The sequence below is a fragment of the Telopea speciosissima genome, chromosome 10, assembly GCF_018873765.1.
Source record: "Telopea speciosissima isolate NSW1024214 ecotype Mountain lineage chromosome 10, Tspe_v1, whole genome shotgun sequence".
NCBI lineage: Eukaryota > Viridiplantae > Streptophyta > Magnoliopsida > Proteales > Proteaceae > Telopea > Telopea speciosissima.
Genome location: NC_057925.1, coordinates 56,375,353 through 56,394,274, shown reverse-complemented (window position 1 = coordinate 56,394,274; position 18,922 = coordinate 56,375,353). Strand labels below are relative to the sequence as shown.

Here is an 18,922-nt window from a genome sequence, read left to right as displayed (position 1 = left end):
CGGAATTCATTACACTGGGAAGCATTACCGACTTGGGAATATATGTCTTTTGCAGTCTTCCAAATTTTGGCTGCGGTGTCAATAAGGAGATGGCCCCCGGCTATGGTAGAATTCATCGAGTTGATGAGATAGGACATCACCAAAAAACTGGAAGTCATCCATTTGTTTTGCAATGGACCAGCAACGGTAGGCAAGGTTCTAAAACTCGGGTTTCGACCAGCCAGAAACCGAGATATGGTCGAAACCTATGATTTTTTCCCAGCCAACTCGAGTTTGTGGTTTTGAGGCCCAGAAATGCTTTTTTTGATCTGATTTTTTGTAGACACCCTATTTTTTACATTCGAAACACAATGCATGAACTATTTTCACCAAAAAAAAAAAAAAACACTCAAAATGGTACTTGTGGTTTTTTACCCAAGTTTGCTAGTGTATATTGTTCTTGGACATTGGCTGGAAACCAGACATTTATTTATGCCATATTGAAGTAAATGGTTTTATATTTGTTATTTCATTTACTTAAGATATTATTCATAAATAAGCACATACTCCCTATTTGAAACCAATAAAAATAGTTAAAAACCAAATTCCAGAAGGATAAAAAGTCAACCCCCCAGTTCAAGAACAAAAACTGGATTTTCGGCAGTAGGTGAAATTTTCAACTTTCTAATGCTCTGGGGTTTTTCTCAAATCTAACAATTTCATAAATCTTAATATGGTAAAACATTGCTAAAAAACAAAAGTACGGTAAAATATTCAGTTGTTGAAAGCTTTCGAACAAATCCAAAATTGCTTAAATCTGATTTATATTGTAGGAGTTATATTCCAGGCAAACTTAATTTGGTGTGCATGAATGCTGTTTAAAATCGCTCTGAATGAAAATAAGTGCTTGGCCTAGTTTATAGCATAAATAAGTGTCTAGCCTAGTTTCTGACATAAATAAGTGCTTGTCCTGGTTTCTAGCCAGGTTTCCTCAAGTTTCGATGGGGATAAGTGACACTTACATAGGTATTTAAGTCGAAACTAGCAAAATATGGTCGAAACAGGTCGAAACCAACCGAAACCATGAACTTTTAAAACTCCCTGCTTAACTAATCTCGGTTTCTTGCGAATCTAAGATCTCTTTCCCTAGTGGTAGGCATAATAGAAACGCCAGTAAGAAATCCGGTAAGACCACGAGCACCAACAACAAGGTAGTAAGATCTCACCCACATCAAATAATTGCTCCCATTTAATTTAATGGGACTAGCAGGGAAGGAAAGATCTCTTTGATTGACTCCTTCCTGTCTAGTAGAGATGGTGGAGACCTCGGAATCACCCATGGTTGCTGACTAGAGTTAAAAAAAAAAAATCACAGGTACATCAATCCAATCGGGATAACATCACCACTTAGGTTGAAAAAAATCAGCCCATGAAGAGGTCAAAAAATCCCCTTGGTGGAAGAAAAAAACTCACCACCAAGGTTGAAATCGAGTGGGAGGCAAGAAGAGTGGTGGTGCTAGAAAGGGAGGGGGGCGGTAGGTGGAAAGGTGTGTGGAGGCGGTAGCGGAGATGGTAGGCAAAGGTGGTGGAGGCGGTAGTTAGCACCGAGAAGAGAAGATAGGAAGAGAGATGGTGGCGGTGATGGTGCAGAAACCAAGAAAGGGAACGAGAAAGGGAAAGAGAAAGAGAAACAAGAGAGAGAGAGAGAGAGAGAGACCAGGGTTCTGAGTTGAGAACCATTAGGGTTCGGATCCCCATGATGATTCCTGCTTTGATACCATGTCGAAATTGTGAGTAATGGCTTGTGACTAATTGATCACAGCCCCTCTTTATTTATAATAAATGAGAGAACACTCTAGAATAGGTCCAAGGACGATAATGACCCTAGGACGTAAATACCCTTGAACCCATTTACAACAAAGTTCTTGTGTGGGGAACAGCTATCATCTACCTTCTAAACTTATTTATTAGCTATTTTATTTGATACTTATCTTTTACATAATAGATAGATATTTAGCAGGTCGTGTCTTCACATAGTAGTTTCTATTTTGAGGATTTCAGATGTAAATGGGATCTCCATCCACGCATGGGAGTTTCCTCCTTACTATTTTTGAGAATTATCAATAAAAGAGAGGGGCTGCTACATCCTCCCCATGATTTATGCAGTTAAAAAGAATTCTGCTTGATAACCAATGGCTTGTGAGATGCAGCTGGACAGTGAGAGAGAGTATACTACCTTGGTGGGATGCTAGGGAACCGGTGGGAAGCTGGTGAGGTTTAAGTGAGAGACTCAACCATCTACCTTATCTTCTTTTTCTTTGGTGAGGTTCGAGTGAGAGACTCAACCATCTAGCTTATCTTCTTTTTCTTTGTTTTATTTAATTGCCTGCAGTATTTCTTTTCTCAGTTTTTCAACCCCCCCCCCCCCCCCCAAAAAAAAAAAAAAAAATCCAGGTCTGAATATCTTCTTCCCACCGTGTACTGATCTGTTTTGTCTCCATTCCTATAAAGCTATAAAAGACTTCTATCGATTCAAGTGTCCTTGAAGTTCTAACTGTTATTCTCTGCGGAAAATTGTTATCGAGTAATGAATCCAAGAGGTTACAACTTCCTATTTGCATGGACCACAATTGCTGGTTCTGTTTGATCAACTTCTGTCTATCAAGATATGAGTCCCACCTTTTCTTAATCCCCTTTCCTGGACAGAACTAATTACATTGTTAGATGTTCAGACAAGGACACTGGCTGTCTGAATTTACTTATCAATTAATTCTGAATTAAACTTCCTATGGATGCCATGTTTTGGAGTTTTTTAATCAGATTGGGTCACTATCATATCACAGTATCCAACTGTTGGACCACTGTGATCTTTTGGGTCCCAACTCCTTTCATTATTTGTCACCTTCGACCAAAGTCCAAGTTGATCTGATGGGCTGATTTAAAGATCAGTGAAATCCCCTAAAAAATAGGATCTAGACTTGCTATTTTCTGATTTAACTCATAACTCAAGATCCCACCATTGTTTATCTTGTCAGAGGGCCTACTCGACTAGATATTTATCATGAACAAAGTTATGGATTTTTTGCCATCTGGTTTGTCAGTGTGACCTGTGATCCTGCCTGTTGGACAGCATCTGAAACCCATCATTTGGTTAACCAGATTGTGTTAGGCATAGCCTAGACAACATATTTTTTTTTAATAATAAACCTCGAAGAAAACCAATTAATTGATTACTGTTTTCTATATATATATAAAAAAAAAAAGAATTAATTTCCTTTAACACCTTAAGGCCTTTCTATATACTTTCTGCACATACTCATGCATTAAAGAATAGATGAATGACGCATAAAAGGAAATATTGAAAGAAGCTAAAACATATAGACAGTAGAAAAAAATTTAGGTTAATATCTCAAGTTAAATGCATATGAAAAATAGTGAATTCATAAAACAAAGAGGTATACAATAGGGAGCATAGTATAAATTTTTCCCATAAATATGCAAAATAGTCAACCAAGCTGGCAAACTAATGAGTACTAGTTGGTGCCTAGTTGGCTCAGTCAACACCATCCAACTAGTATCTAAGTTGGTCAATGTATATACAATAACAACACTGTTACGAACTAATCTCAGAATCAAAGCTTTTGCACTTCAGATTGAAAATAAAAAATGGCTTATCCCAAGTCCAAACAGATCAGTGTGTTCCACAATCAAAAGTTAAGAAAAGGTTCCACAGGTAAAATAAACAACTTCTGCTGAAAGTAGGGACTAAAAGGAAATCAGGAATACTGAATAAAAACTTACCCCAGTAACAGAAATTGAAACCTCATCCCATATGCCAGTGTTCCTATCCCTGAAATGGTATAGAAGCAAAATACTTGGAAATTGAATAATTTTGATCTTTTCGATAAATAAAATGAATTTTCTAATGCAGTAACTTAGTAAATGGGGCTGAATCAAAGACCAAGATCAGGAAACAAGTTTTAAAGGGAAAAATTAGAAAAGGCACCATAAGAATTGTAAAACACAAACTTGTCCCGTCATCATTATGGTCTAAAATGCTTTATGGTTTCCAAAACCATGCATCAGTTGACCAATTTCTCCTTTATCTTATTTCTATCCTTTCTTTGGTCCAAGTTAGCATCAATACCAGTATGACTTACGTCGACAATATGGAAATTTTGCATACACATCCAAAATTTCATCTACCCAAACATGCAATCAAGCAAGCTTGCTTGACCAAGAGGCCCCAAGGGTCAGAACTGCAAAGTGTTCCAATGACCAATAACATTGTGCATGCAATGAGAAATTGAATTCGTCGTATGAATATTGTGAAATCAAAGCAACCTATTCTCTGGTATAAACAACATTTAACTACAGAGAACTAACCTGACTCCTAATTTAATTCAAGGCTTCAAGCGCAAGTACTAGACTTCTATATAGACAAGTCATTATAGCACTGGACTTGGAACCCAAGGGTGTGAAGTACTCTCACTTGCGTTTGCTCACGCGCACACATGCACATATCTAGGACACAGATTTATTAGACTTCAATGAGGAAAAAGGACTAGAATAATTCTTTAGCTTGTCACCCTAATTTTCTAATAGACAGGTTGCATGGCATGAAACTGTCAGACAATGTTCCATGCTTCTACCTCTTCAATGAAAACTTGCAAGAGGGATAACACGGACACAAAGTTCCCTTGGAAAATCAATCCTGCAATTGATGCCAATTGGTCTACCAGAAGGGTGTGCTTTTGAAGTTCTGTAAATTTGTATGCTGTAAAGACATTGGTTACCAAGATGTCTGAATTACATTTAAGGGAAAAATCTTCCTCTTTATTATGTTTGTTTCTTCTATTCCCATTTTTATATATTTATTTAATTTTTTTTCTTCTCTTAGAGTATGTAGAAAAATTCAGAGTTTTCAAGACTAATAAAAGAATCACAAAGAAAATGCTGGATACAATCAAATTTAATATAGCAAATTGGACAGTAATTTTAGATTCTGATTGTAGAGGGGAATTGGAATGATATCAAAAGTTGAAAGATGAAAAGGAGAGGGGAAAAACACTGACTATCAAAACATTTCCGGTCAATTGTTAAACCACCATAGACCCGGCTGGGAACACAGGATAATGTAACTCTAGATGAGAAGATGTACCAGATATCATCATAATCATCTTCAAAGGATAGACGAATCAATGGGAGATACAAATTGTACCCATCCAAGGATTATAATTTTGTTGTTCCTTGTTTTTTGTATGTTGTGTGCTTGAGCAAAGGATGGGAAGCTGTGATCTGGAAAAATGACTAACTCTGAATGACTAATTGCTATTTTGCACCTGTTTACATAATGTTAGAGACTTTATAGCGCTCAAAAAAAATGTAACAAAACCCCACAAGGAAAATCAGATACATACACTAAGGGGTCACGTAAATTTCTTACCTAATCGGGGTCATCCAATCCCAACCCTCAACATATTGTGCAGCAACATCTTTTCCAATCTAAGATGACAAGAAAATGTTGTCAAGCCACACCAAATGATACATGCACATGTGCACACACAGAAAGACGCACAAATGCAGGCATAAACACATCATAAAATATAAAAAGAAAAAAAAAAAGACTCTGGATATCCATAACCTTCTGTGGACTCATGTAATTCACGTTAACACGGATTTATCTACGGATATACCCATACCTGTACATATCGTAGTTTATAGAGTAGAACATTTCTGGTATTATATAAGTATAGTATTAAATGGGCTCAAAATTCACATTAGAGTGTAGTCTCGGTTGGAGGTCCATGGGTGTCCATGGACCTCAGCCCTATGGGGATATGTTTCTAGTTAAGTATGTCGTTGCTTCAAGTTGGCAAGCATATGCTATTTATACAAGTGTGAAGAGGAGAATCAGCTTCTTTTTTAAAACGTGAAGATGCTGGGTTGATGTGGCAGTATTACTGGAATTTATTTGGGACGAAATCAGTAGAGTAGCTGAATTGAAGATGATAATTACCATGTGACCAGAATATGTTTCTAAACCAAGAGGAAGGATTTGGTGGAGGTTGATTCTTCAGCTATTACTTGGGGGGTTCAAGGATAATTGCAGAAATAGGTTCTTCTCTATTAGGCTTGTGCTACAAAGACACAGCTGAATTGAGAAAAGTTCTTTGGAAGCAGAATGGTGGCCAGTGTCAAATGACTAAATTAACTTTCATGTATTTTGTAATTTATTATAAAAAAGTTGGGAGCTGCCTTTGCACTTCCTACATGAATTTTTTATATGCTAATAACATCTTCTCGTTACCAATAAAAGTTGAAACAAAATAAAATAAAGTTGGGAGCTGCTTTTGTACCTCATGATCACCACCTTGGCCCCCCTCACGAGGAATTTTCCCAGGATGGTCAGGAGGATGAACAAGAACAGCCAGTAAGTTCTGACCATCTGGATGCAGAATATCAGTCACATCGAGAGAATGTCTTCTAAACATCCCTTTAGGTAGGATCTTCTTATGACCATTCAAATAAACTTCAGCAGAGTAGTTGATTGCACGGAAATTCAAATCCACATGTTGATTTCCCGCCTACAAAAAATTGATAATCACAACTAAATAAATTGTAAGGAAACATTCATTCACTAGTATTAAGAGCTCAGCACTTAGGAAGAAAGAATATAAATCCCTCCCCCCCCCCCCCCCATCCCACCCCAAAAAAAAATGAATTGTTAATGCATCTGTGTCCAAGGTGAAATTTCCCTCATCCAATAACATTCCAAATTACACCAGTAGTAGCTAGTAGCACCATGAAATCTATGAGGTGTGATATTCCTGAACTTGATTTATGTTATGTTTATGTCCTGAACTGGATCTCATAATGCCTAGGCCCCTGAGCATAATAATGAGGCCCAGAAGCACCACCTAATAATAGCTGCCAGGATTGTGGTCTTGAGAGTGACAAAAGGGAAATGTTGTCATGTAAAAACTGCCTGTGTTCCTATTTTCTCCTTAATTTCTACACAGAAGGCTTTCTGGTTTGAAAAAAATGCTTGTATTATTTGTCCTGGGATTAACAGTCAGTTCACCCACGAAAGACTTATTCCACCCTTGTGTACTCTTCTTTATGTGGAAGCTCATTCAGACCATCTTTCATCGTGGAGATAGTTTATTGTCAAACCATAGTTTGAAATCTCAGTCGAAACCACCGAGATTTAGCAAAATAATTGGGTTTCAACGAAACTTGCTGTGACTCAGTAGGAATGCAAGGTTTTCGATCAAAATGGGTCAGAATTTCGGTACAAAACAGTGCATATAAAAGCACTATTTCGATTGAAAGGAGTTTCGAGTGGTTTCTCCTGTTAGCGGGGAAAACTCCACAAAAAACCTGCCCAGATTTGGTATTTTTCTTGGTGGAACAAAGTGTTGATGACTACTAAAATGCATCTACAATGATGCTTTGCCTCATTTGAGCAAGATTTGTGCAAGATTCAAATGTGGAGGAATATACCCTTTTTCCCCAAAAGTTTTGAGCCTTCCCGGAACTCTATGTGGTATACATAGAATTGAAGGAATGGTTTCATAGGGATATTTAAACCTTGGTTGTACATTGTACTTGACTACTTGTACACTTGTACTTGATCACTTGTACACTTGCAACAGTTTGACATCAAGTAATATTAAATGGTTTTTCTTCATTCCTAGTGCATATTTTAGTTGTTTTCATTGAATTTGTGTGTTTTTTTAACAATCTAAAGGTTTCAATATGTTTAGAAATACTTAATTAGGTATCCCTAAAGTTCTTTTCCAAAATATGGCCATTTGACTACCGAAATGGCCAGCCAAAACATGCAAAGTTTCGGTTGAAACCCCAAATATTTGGCTTCTGCCAGGGTTGAAACCAAGATCAACCAAAATCTCGAACCTTGTGTCAATCAAACTACAAAATCTCATCAACTCCACATATATGTTCTCTGTGCTAGCAGTCTCATATTTTTTTTTCCATATAATAGTTTGCTTAGCAGAACATGTTGTAGCACAGAACCCATAAGCAAGGATTTAAGTATCGGGTATCGTATCGGAGGGGTGATTTTAAGAGATGTATTGTAACATACGCATGTGTTAGAATGTGTTAGAATAATTAGTTCTACCCGATAGGGGTATACTTGTCCTTTTTTATGTTTATGTTTATTCTCCCTTAGCTGATTCTTATTTAGGTATTCCTAGTCTGAATTGGCAAGGGTAGCTTTCCTATTCCTAGTAGGATTAGGAAAGCTTTCCTATTCCTAGTATGCTTCCTGTTCCTAGTAGGATTATTGTAACTCTTTGCATATAAATAAAAGGGCTTGGTGATCCATATTGATCACTCAACCATTCAGTTCTACAGGGCTTCTAACATGGTATCACAGCAAAATCTGATCTAGGAAGGAGTTCTCAAAGTTTATTTTTCTTTTTTTTCTTCCCCCCTCCCACGGTTTCTGGTTTCTCCCTTCTCCACTACTCTCGGCTCCTCTCTTTCACTCAGGGCAGCACCTATGAGATGATCTAATGGAGATTTAGATGCTGCCCTCAACTTCACCTCATTGAAAACTGAAGATTACAGGTATGACCTACTGCCAGCAGATTCCCTCCACCATTGGAGATCGTGTTCCTCCCCCAAAAGCTGAAGATCGATTTCTGTTTTTTCCTAGAGATTGGTTCCCGCTATTCCTGGTACACACCCCTTCCTGTTTGAAGACTGCAGCATTGGATCAAGTCAAAGACAGATTCAGCTCTGCGATTTCTCTCCAAACAGTTTTTTTGGCCCAATTTGCTGAAATTAGGGCTTCTTATTGCCTCATCAGAATCAGCTCATATTTTGACGACTTGTTCTCTACTACAAGAGGGAACCTCGACCTCAGTTTCAGCCTAGTCTGACGGCTGGAAATTCTGGAAATTCAAAACCCAGTTCTCTGCTCGATTTTGACAACTGCCCTGCCAGGGTTTTTTATTTACTCATCAGAAGTTGCTGATTTTTTTAGGACTTATTCCATACTACTTGCAGAGAATTCGATCCAAGTTTGAGCCTATTCTGACGGATCAATTTGTGGAAATTTCAAAACCCGTATCTTCTACGCTTTCGATGGATATGTTCGTCCAGAGTACCTTTCTTTTGCTTCTCCCACTAAACTAGATGGGGCTAATTATTTGATGTGGTCAAGGTCTACCTACCTTACTATTGCTGGCCATGGCTATACAGGACACCTTACAGGCAACCTTCCCAAACCTGTTGAAGGACCTGCTCTGACTCGGTGGTTATCTAATGACTTTATGGTAATGTCCTATCTTATACATTCTATGCATTCTTCCATTGCACCTGGTTATCTTCTCCTTGACACTGCTGCCTAGATATGGAAGGCCGCAAAGGATACCTATTCTAAGGTTGGGAATGATGCTCAGGTATATGAGTTTAGAAAAAAAATTCATGACACTAAACAACTTGAGTTGACTATCTCTCAATACTATGCTGAACTTCGCAAGTGCTGGCAAGAACTTGATCATTACTCTGATTATTAGCCCACTACTGCCAATGACATTACTACATACTAGAAGCATGTCAATAAAATTAGGGTTTATGATTTTTTGGCTGGCCTTAATGTTGAATACGATCCAATTAGGGTTCAGATTCTCAGCAAGGATCCCTTCCCTACATTGGAACAGTCCTATGCATTGGTTCATGTTGAAGATCGACGACGTGCAGCTATTCTTAATACTACACCTCCAGATCGATCAGCTCTACACACCGGGACTGGTTTTACTCCTCCTATTGCTGGAAATTCTAAGTCTGAAAAGGCAACAGTCAAATGTGATCATTGCGGTAAGTTGTGGCACACTAAAGCCACATGTTGGAAGATACATGGAAAACCAGCCGACTTTGAAGCTAAGCGTGCTGCCCAGAAATCGAAAAACAAAGCTAATCATACTGAGACTGTTACTACTACTCCTCCTACTGACACTGGACTATCCAAGGATGAACTTCAGGCTATCCGTCGTATGTTACAGGCTTTTGCTACTTCTACTACATCGACTCCTACCAGTTCTTCCAACCCTCCAGGTTCAAATTTAGCCCACTCAGGTATTTCTTTTGTTGGTCATTGTGCATCAGTAGTCTCTTCTCCCTGGATCATAGACTCCGATGCCACTGATCATATGACTGGATCCTCCAGCCTATTTCATCGTTATTCTCCTACTTCTAGTAAAGATAAAGTCCGAGTGGCTGATGGTTCTCTCTCTTCTGTCTCTGGGAAAGGATCTATCAGTTGCTCTCCTTCTCTAAATTTATCATCTGTTTTACATATCCCTAAATTTACCACTTGCTTCTAATATAAGAAATTACAAAAATACCCCTATACTAACATAAGGTATCTAGAGAGGTAAAAAAGGAAAAATACAATACAAGATTATGTCACAGTACCCTAAATACCCATATTACATGAACACTAACACTGCCCCTCAAGCTGGAGAATAAATGTCATACATGCCCAACTTGCTCAATAGGGTATTCAACTGGTGAGAGTTGATCCCTTTGGTGAAGATATCTGCCAATTGATTTCTTGTCTTCACAAAAGGAGTACAGATGTGGCCAGAGTCAATTTTCTCTTTGATGAAATGTCGATCCACCTCAATGTGCTTTGTCAAGTCATGTGGCACAGAATCGTGAGCCATACTTATAGCAGCCTTGTTATCACAATCATAGTTATCAAGGCGTTGCCTTGGCGTCCAGGCTCCTTGGTCGCCTTGGGCGCCTAGGCGGTCGCCTTGCTGCCATGGTTGTGTCACCATTCTTTTTTACCCTCTAAAAAGCCATGGTCACCTTCCTGCCTTGATAACTATGATCATAAAACTACATAAACCCCTCAATATCAAACCCCAACTCTTGGACCAACCTATTCAACCATTGAAGTTCACATACTCCATGAGTCATGGCTCTAAATTCTGCCTTTGCACTTGATCTAGCCACAACAGGCTGTTTTTTGCTTCTCCATATAACTAGGTTACCACCCACAAATGTGCAATATCCTGATGTAGACCTTCTGTCAGAAACAGATCCTACCCAATTAGCATCAGTGTAGCCTTCATTCTTCAAATGGTTGTATCGGGTGTACAATAGCCCTTTCCCTGGGGTATACTTCAAGTACCTAAGGATGTGACACACAACATCCAAATGCCCACTCTTGAGAGCATGCATAAACTGACTTACCACTCCAACCGCATAGGTGATATCTGGGCGAGTCAGAGATAGATCATCTTTCCTATTATTCTCTGGTACTTCCCTGCATCAATAAGGGACGGTCCACAATCTTCTCCTAACTTGTGATTTGCTCAATAGGAAAGTTTGCTGGTTTATAGCTCAACATTTCTATTTCTTTCAACAATCTAGCACAAACTTCCTTTGACAGATATTTTCCCTTTTGTGATCTTGACACTTCAAGCCTTCGAGGACTATTTGATGTCATATAGAGCTTTCTTAAGAAACCACGCTTTCCCTTCAGCTGAGGGAAACTTGAACCCTGGTGGAGTTTGCATATACATTTCCTCTTTCAAGTCATCATAGAGGAATGCATTCTTCACATCCAGCTGATACAATGGCCAGTCTCTATTGGCCATCAATGATAAGAGAACTCTTATTGAAATGTGTTTAACCACAGGAGCAAATATCTCTTGATAGTCAATTCCATACACCTGACTACATCCTTTGGCCACCAATCTAGCCTTATACTGTCAATAAAGCCATCTGATCGGTACTTGATTGAGTAGATCCATCTACATCCAACTAGAACTCTCCCTTTGGGAAGATCAACCAGCTTTTATGTACAGTTCTTCTCAAGAGCCATCATTTCCTCACATATGGCTTCCTTCCACTTTAGGTCATACATGGCCTCAGTGACATTCTAAGGAATGAAAGTAGAGGAAAGAGCAACTGAGAAAGCAATACTTGTAGGAAAGATGGCATCATAGGAAATAAACTTGGCCATAGGATTTGTACAAGCTCTTGTTCCCTTTGAAACAACGATGGAAAGATCTAACTCAAAATGAGGGGAAGGAGTATAACTTGACTCAATAAGGTGGAGCTCAGGATGTGGATCCAAAGAGGACTCTTGGCTGGTCTTCTTTTCTTTCTTTTGTAAACAAGTAACTCCTTCTCATTACCAGCTCCTCCTAAATGATCTAATACATCAACAACATTCACCTCCTTATGTTTCCCCACATCAAGCAAAAATGGAGGGATAGGCAAAGGAGGAACCAAGGGATGACAACAACAACCTCTTCACTTCCACTATTCTCCCTCTGAAGAGGTGCAAATAAGGAGTAAAGAAAGGCACAGATTCAAAAAATGTGACAGCTTTTGGAGAGAAGTTGTCTTCAGAAGGATGGATGGTATAGCGCTTATAGCCCTTGGTAGAAAGGGCATAACCAAGGTAAATACATTTGAGGACCTTATGATCAAGTTTAGTCCAAGCAGACTCATTAACATGCACATAGCACACACACCCAAACACCTTGGAAGGAAGAGAGAAAGCAAACACTTGAGGGGACAAAATTTCTAAAGGGGATTTGGAACCAAGGATACTAGAAGGCATACAATTCATCAAGAAGGCAGCAGTAAGAAGGGCATCTGACTAAAAGATCTTTGGGGCATGCATACCAAAACTACTAGTGATTTCCAATAAATAGCGATTTTTCCATTCAGCTACCCCATTCTGTTGGGGTATGTCAATACTAGCAAGCTTATGGGCAATGTCATTATCGGTAAAAACATTTTGGAGTCCACCCATGTAATCTCCTCCCCTCTATCGAAGCGAATAATTTTAAATCTACTATCAAATTGGGTACAAATAATTTGATAGAAATTTTTGAAAGATCATAGATGTCACTTTTGTGTTTCATCAAAAAGTCCACGTGGTTCGGGAACAATCATCAACAAATGAGATGAAATAGCGATAGCCAAATAAAGAAGTGGTAAAAACAAGTCCCCAAACATCAAAATGCACAATATGAAAAGGAACAGTAGATCTATTACCATGGTAAAGATAAGAGAAACGACAACGTTTAGCAAACAAACATGGTTCACACTGAGATACATGGGAAGTAAAAATAGAAGAAAACAAGTGTGGCAACTGTTTATTCATAACACCAAAAGAGAGATGACCCAAGCATTGATCCCAAAGCATCACAAAATCAACAATGCTGTTGTCACTACGCCCACACACATAAGACTGAATTGTCGTAAAAAAATATGCTTTGGGTTCAAGAAGGTAGAATCCTTCCTCCTCACATCCACTGCCAATAATTCTCTTTGTCATTGTCTTTTTTCAGGATTTGGTTAGGTGACTCACAAATAAGAGGTTAGTGGCAAAGTTAGGAACATAAAGAACAGAGTCAAGAGCATTAAAAGAGGTAACATGAACCCTACCCTTACCAAGAATAGAAGAAAGATAATCATCAGCAACTCTAACCTTATCCCTATCAAAGCAAAAAGAATATGAATAACATTGAGACATATCAGTCATGTGACTAGTGGCTCCAGAGTTAATGACCACGAAGAGGCAATAGAAGAGGCTGATGTAAAGACCTACAAGGCTGAAGCCAAAGAATCTGGCACTGTGGTTGTGAAAAAGGAGCTATCCAACTGTAACATAACCCGTCAAAAGGCTGCAAGATCTTCCCTTGTGAGGAAACTATGGTCTGCCTGCAGTCCAGATAAATGTCCCACGGATTCAGTTTCAACCATCACGGAGTGTGCTCTGGCTCCCTCTCTCCTGCCACTACGCATACTAGTAGAGGCAAGTCTGGAAGGGCGGCCATAAAGTACCTAGCAAGTTTCCCTAGTGTGCCTGGTTCTACCACAATGGTCACATCAAAGTCTGTCTTTGTCATCCCCACGGTTTGGTCCTTGGCCTCTTCCTCCATTACACCAATCTCTATGGGAGATAGAGGAAAGTGCAGATCTCTCAAGTGATGGTACAGTTTTCAGGGCCACTCTTCGGGTCTCCTCACTTTGCAAGTAGCTACATACTTCATCTAAAGACGAAAGAGGTGACCGGCCCAAATTTTACACCCGGATTGGTTCATATTCCAGTTTCAACCCGCCAAGGAGAATCCGAACACACTCCTTCTCAAGTGTTTTATATACCTTTGCTTCGTCCTCGGGGTTGGACAGTTAGAGGACCATATAGTGATCACACTCCTCCCAGAGACCAATTATTGTGTTATAATACTCCAAGATAACCCTGTCTCCCTGCTTCATCGTGATAATCTTATGGAGGAGTTGATATCTTAGACGAGTCACCGAGTTGGTCAATAGTCTTAGGGGAGTTGATAATCACCCACTTGGTACTCACAATACTCACAGAATCCTTCCCAGTACTCACAAAAAAATTCCAGCAAGAAGACTAACCATAAACTTGAAGAAACTTTAATCCAATACACCTTTCAAGGTGTGGGTTCATCCCATTACAACTCATAGGACTCAAACTCACCAAAAAAAACAGCACCTGATAGCAATATAGCATCACACATAGCATTTCAGATGAAAAAAGGAACAAAAAATCCAATCTGGCGGTACCTGTCAGTCCATGGGAAAATGAGTTGTGTTCTAACCACTCAAACCTTCAGCAACCAAGGCCATGGGGAATTGAAAGGGGACCCTTGGGTGACTCTAACAAGCCTGGTTCCACCTTCAACTGATGCTTGATGAGAGAAAGAGAGAAACTGAACCAAAAAGCTGGTGATAACCCTCTGTTTTCTTTCCTTGTTCTTCAATCTATCTTCACAGCCTCAAATCTTCTCCATTAGGTCTTCTAGTCGAAGATAGACCCCTTAGGTCTTCTTATATAGTGCAGCCTCTATTGGAGCCCTCTACTCTTCTAGGGTTCCAAAAAGAGGCACAATGAAGATGCAAGCTGCTGATTGACTCTCAAACCAGCTCTGATATCAAGTTGAAAGTAACGCAAGGATCAAAGTGAGAGAAGAGAAGAGGAGAGGATGAGAGAAAGAAGAGAAAGAGTGCATACAATGCCTTGGGGAGAGAATCGATTTCTCTCCCCTATATTCACTTACTTGCTTATAATATGGGCAATTAATGAAATACCCTCATACTAACATAAGATAGTCTAGGGAGGTAAAAAAAGGAAAAATACAATACAAGATAATGTCAAAGTACCCTAAATACCCTTATTACATGAACTCTAACACAAATAACAAGAGTTTTGAATATAGTTTCAAGTTGTCTTTGTGCCTTCAGATAATGATACACCTTGATATAAAACCCAGACATAAGACGACAGATTTTTGGGTTCTCAATCCCAAGTTCCCAACAAGCTAAGACCTTCTGTCAGTTACATGGTAATGATACATGATAACAACTTCTGAGTTTTATAAATATTGCACACATCATAAATGGAAGACAAATTTGAGTTGAAACTATAAATATTAACAAAAAACACAAAATAATCCAATGTGCAGGGCATACTGAAGAAAAGAAATATATACCATGTCAACGAATTGCATACCACTTTACACTGAAATTTGGTGAAAAACCAGAACGTATAATATTCCCTCCCAGAATCAGCAATATCTATGATACTCTGGTTCTCCAATCCATAAAAAGGATCTGGCACAAGGTTGTTCTTTAACAGGGTTCCTAAAACACTGCATGTCAATCACCATTGCTCCAGGTTAAATAAAATAACAGAAGCCTTAGCAGAAGATCAGTACTTGTTATTATCTCCAATTCCTAGTTCTCATATGCATTTTGTTGTTTACTGGAAACAAAGCAAATATAAGCAGCAATAATACTGCATATTACAAGCACCCAGAAATCCAGAATGTTTGAGTCACATCCCAACATCAGTTTAATCATCTACTTCTTCAATTAGTATGAACTATGAACTAAAAAGCACAAATCTCAAAAGGCAAAACAAAGTGTAACAATGTTTTCTTGTAATGATGAGTATCAATTCATCATTTTTGAAACCTAAATATACCTCACACTCTCACAGTAAAAGTTAAACTTATTACAATTAATAATAATCTTGCTGAAACAAAAAAACTGTATATTTATGCTGCACAGCAAGCCTACATCCATATACATATACTCTCCAGCTGAAGCACATTAATTTTCAAGTACTTTGAAATATAAATTCTCTATTTTGCAATTCGTTAGAAATATAAATTTTCTATGCTTTCATACGTACTATTTTAGTCCATTTTATATAAAAAATTTGATTCTAATGCATCACTCCGTCATTTTAAAGGGTTTGGTGCAGTTGCCATTCAGATCCCTGAAACTATTCCATTTCCAGAAGACCTATACTTGTCAGAATTGTTGTCTTGCACTCGCATCAATGAATCAAAGATTTGGAGTGACTACTTTATGCTTGCACCCACCAGGTGATTTTGTATGATTGCTTCACACTCGCAGAAGCTTTATACTTACAAATAGTAAAGATTATTTCATTTCCTAGACTCTCTGTGATTGCTTCATACTGGCAGGATTTGGGGATTCATTTTCACATACTGACATCTTGTGTTTTGAGTAACATTTTGGTTGGACAGTTCTTCGATAGAACAGGTTTGTTTCTAGCTTGCAGTTATGTGTGTCACATGTTCATGCATGTATGCATTTCTGTATTTGCAACTTTATGATTTTCTCTTGCAGTCTCGAACTTTTAATCAGCCCTGGATATAATTGGGACAAAAACAGGCATACCCAGTGCACAAGGCTCTTGCGACTGCGGGGTTTGGGGAGGGATCATAATGTACACAACCTTAACCCCACTGTGCAGAGAGGCTGTTTCCCGACGAGCAACCTTCCCGTTGTGCCGAGGTCCGCCCTCTATAATTGGGACAAGTAAAATTTAAATTAAGCCCTAAGTATCTTGACATTCAGATAAGAAGAAGCTGGTGTCATCTATGTCAGATCATGCAAATACAAGAGAAAATGACCAAACCAATCTTAAGTGAATCCCAGGGATAACTTGGCTAAATCCGTTGTTCCAAGTGTGTGGATGGTTTCGTCTATACTCCAAAGCTAAACTTCCCTGGCCCTCTGTCTTAGACCAGTTGGAATTCTAGTAAATTTTTTCTCCCACTAATTTTCGCAGCTCATCTCAACCTCATCATTCATGCTCCAATGTAATGGGCAAAATCCCTTTCAATCTTTCCTTCTAATACATAACTATGGACAATCAAACCTAAGAACTCAAGGATACAGTGGTACAAGGCCATAGATAAGATCATGTTCACGTATGGTCATTTCAGGACATCTATTGGTCATCAATCATAACTATTAACTCATTTCAACTCATCGCTTAATTAAAACCGCACCTTCATATATTTGTCGTTACTGCGACTTAATTCGAAATCATTAGATTCTATGATGTGCCCCGCAGTTCCAGTTGGGTATGTGACACCATCTTATTTTGGCTGGGGAAAAAAAAAGCTTCCCAATTTAATCAATTTGGTATTCGGATGACATTGAATAATAACGATAACATAATACTTTCATAAGGCTTTCTTCTTCTTTCTTGGTGAGTTCATATATACACTGAAGATTACAACAACAGGATCAGCAACCGAATTGTATTTGACAAACATTAATAAACAAATGTTGCAGACTGAATGAGCAAGCGCGACAAGACTTATTCCAACTTCCAAGCAATGCAGTGTTCAAGTAATACTGTAAATTGAGAACAGAAACTTGAAAAAAAATCATTTAAGCAGAATAAATTAAAAGAACCACAAAAAAAAAATAGAAGAGGCAATGTAATTACGTTCCGGGAACAACAGCTTCCATCCAAGGAGTGGAAGGCCCGGTCGGAGGGTGAGTAGTGGTGAGCTGAACTCCGTTGAGATCAACTACCGTAGATCTTGCAGCTAGCCATCCTGAATCCAGCATCGTCTTCCCGATCGCCGGCATTCTGTATCTTTCTCCCTCTCTAAACCCTAAACCGGGTACGGGAGGGGGTGAGTGATGACCGTAAATTAACTCAACTTACTTGCTCAGTCCGGCAGTAGTGCAGTACTCAGTTTTCAGTTTTGTCTCTCCGTCTTAGTCTCTGAGACTGGAAGGTCCCACACCCCGGAGGTGGGTCCCACAACCCATGGAGGGTTGGGATCTGTGCCCACTGCTCCCACGTGGGTAGCTGATCCCACTTACATAAATACAGACCTTCACAGTTTACCCAAAAATTTACAGACCTTTCGCTAACCGCACGTTTTGAACAAATGCTTACACTAATCTACTGCAATAAAGTAAAGTAAGATTACATTTTCCGTCTTTGCCTCCTCTTTGGAGCTGGTTAGATAGATTAGACTCTAGAATCGGTAGCGTGAGCGCCTTGGTTTCGGGGCCATTTTCGTCGATGGATGACTGTTGGTTGCAGTTGTCGGTGGTGTAATTGGAATTGTCTATCTATAAAAAAAAAACAAATTAGAATTGTGACTTAAGCAAAATGCGCAGTACGACGCCCACGCCCTTGAATGGGACCATGTAGTCCATGTGGGATTGAGCTCCTCTGTGACCTGTGAACGGCCATCTTGTTCTCACATGAGGTCACGTGGATTTTATGTGAATTCAATGATTGGTAGAATGAGTTTAATTTAAAATTTAAAATTCTCGCTTAAAATTTAAAAATATCAAGTCGTCAAAGAGCTCATCTACCAAGTACCAACCATTGAATTGGAATGACAGCCTATGAGTTGAGCGTAACATGATGACCGCTCAAGGATTCAGTGTGAGCACTCCACTCTGAATCCTTGCCTTCTTTTTGCACCATGCACAGCAACACAGGTGGGCTTGCATTGACAATCTTGTCACCTTTTTTCTCCTTCCTTTTTTTAAGGTGAAGTATCGTCAGAGATATAGTCCTAGATTTTTATGCTCTCAAGTTCCCCATCTCCGAGTT

At 39.0% G+C, this 18,922-nt stretch overlaps 1 protein-coding gene across 2 annotated transcripts in view; it reads right to left on the bottom strand.

Annotated features, from left to right (window-relative positions):
- LOC122642219 (mannosylglycoprotein endo-beta-mannosidase) overlaps positions 1-18,088 on the bottom strand; it is a 33,113-nt gene extending 15,025 nt beyond the window's left edge. The window contains exons 1-6 of one of the 2 annotated variants that reach the window (XM_043835654.1): positions 18,064-18,088; positions 17,789-17,963; positions 15,527-15,665; positions 6,339-6,566; positions 5,426-5,484; positions 3,781-3,829 (exon numbers count right to left, since the gene is read on the bottom strand). In XM_043835654.1, the coding sequence (XP_043691589.1) occupies positions 3,781-3,829; positions 5,426-5,484; positions 6,339-6,566; positions 15,527-15,665; positions 17,789-17,934 (621 nt within the window). In that variant the 5' untranslated portion in view covers positions 17,935-17,963; positions 18,064-18,088. Of the gene's footprint in view, positions 1-3,780; positions 3,830-5,425; positions 5,485-6,338; positions 6,567-15,526; positions 15,666-17,788; positions 17,964-18,063 lie in introns of those variants that run through there. The other variant, XM_043835655.1, reaches the window with a different exon arrangement.
- Positions 18,089-18,922: the final 834 nt, after the last annotated feature.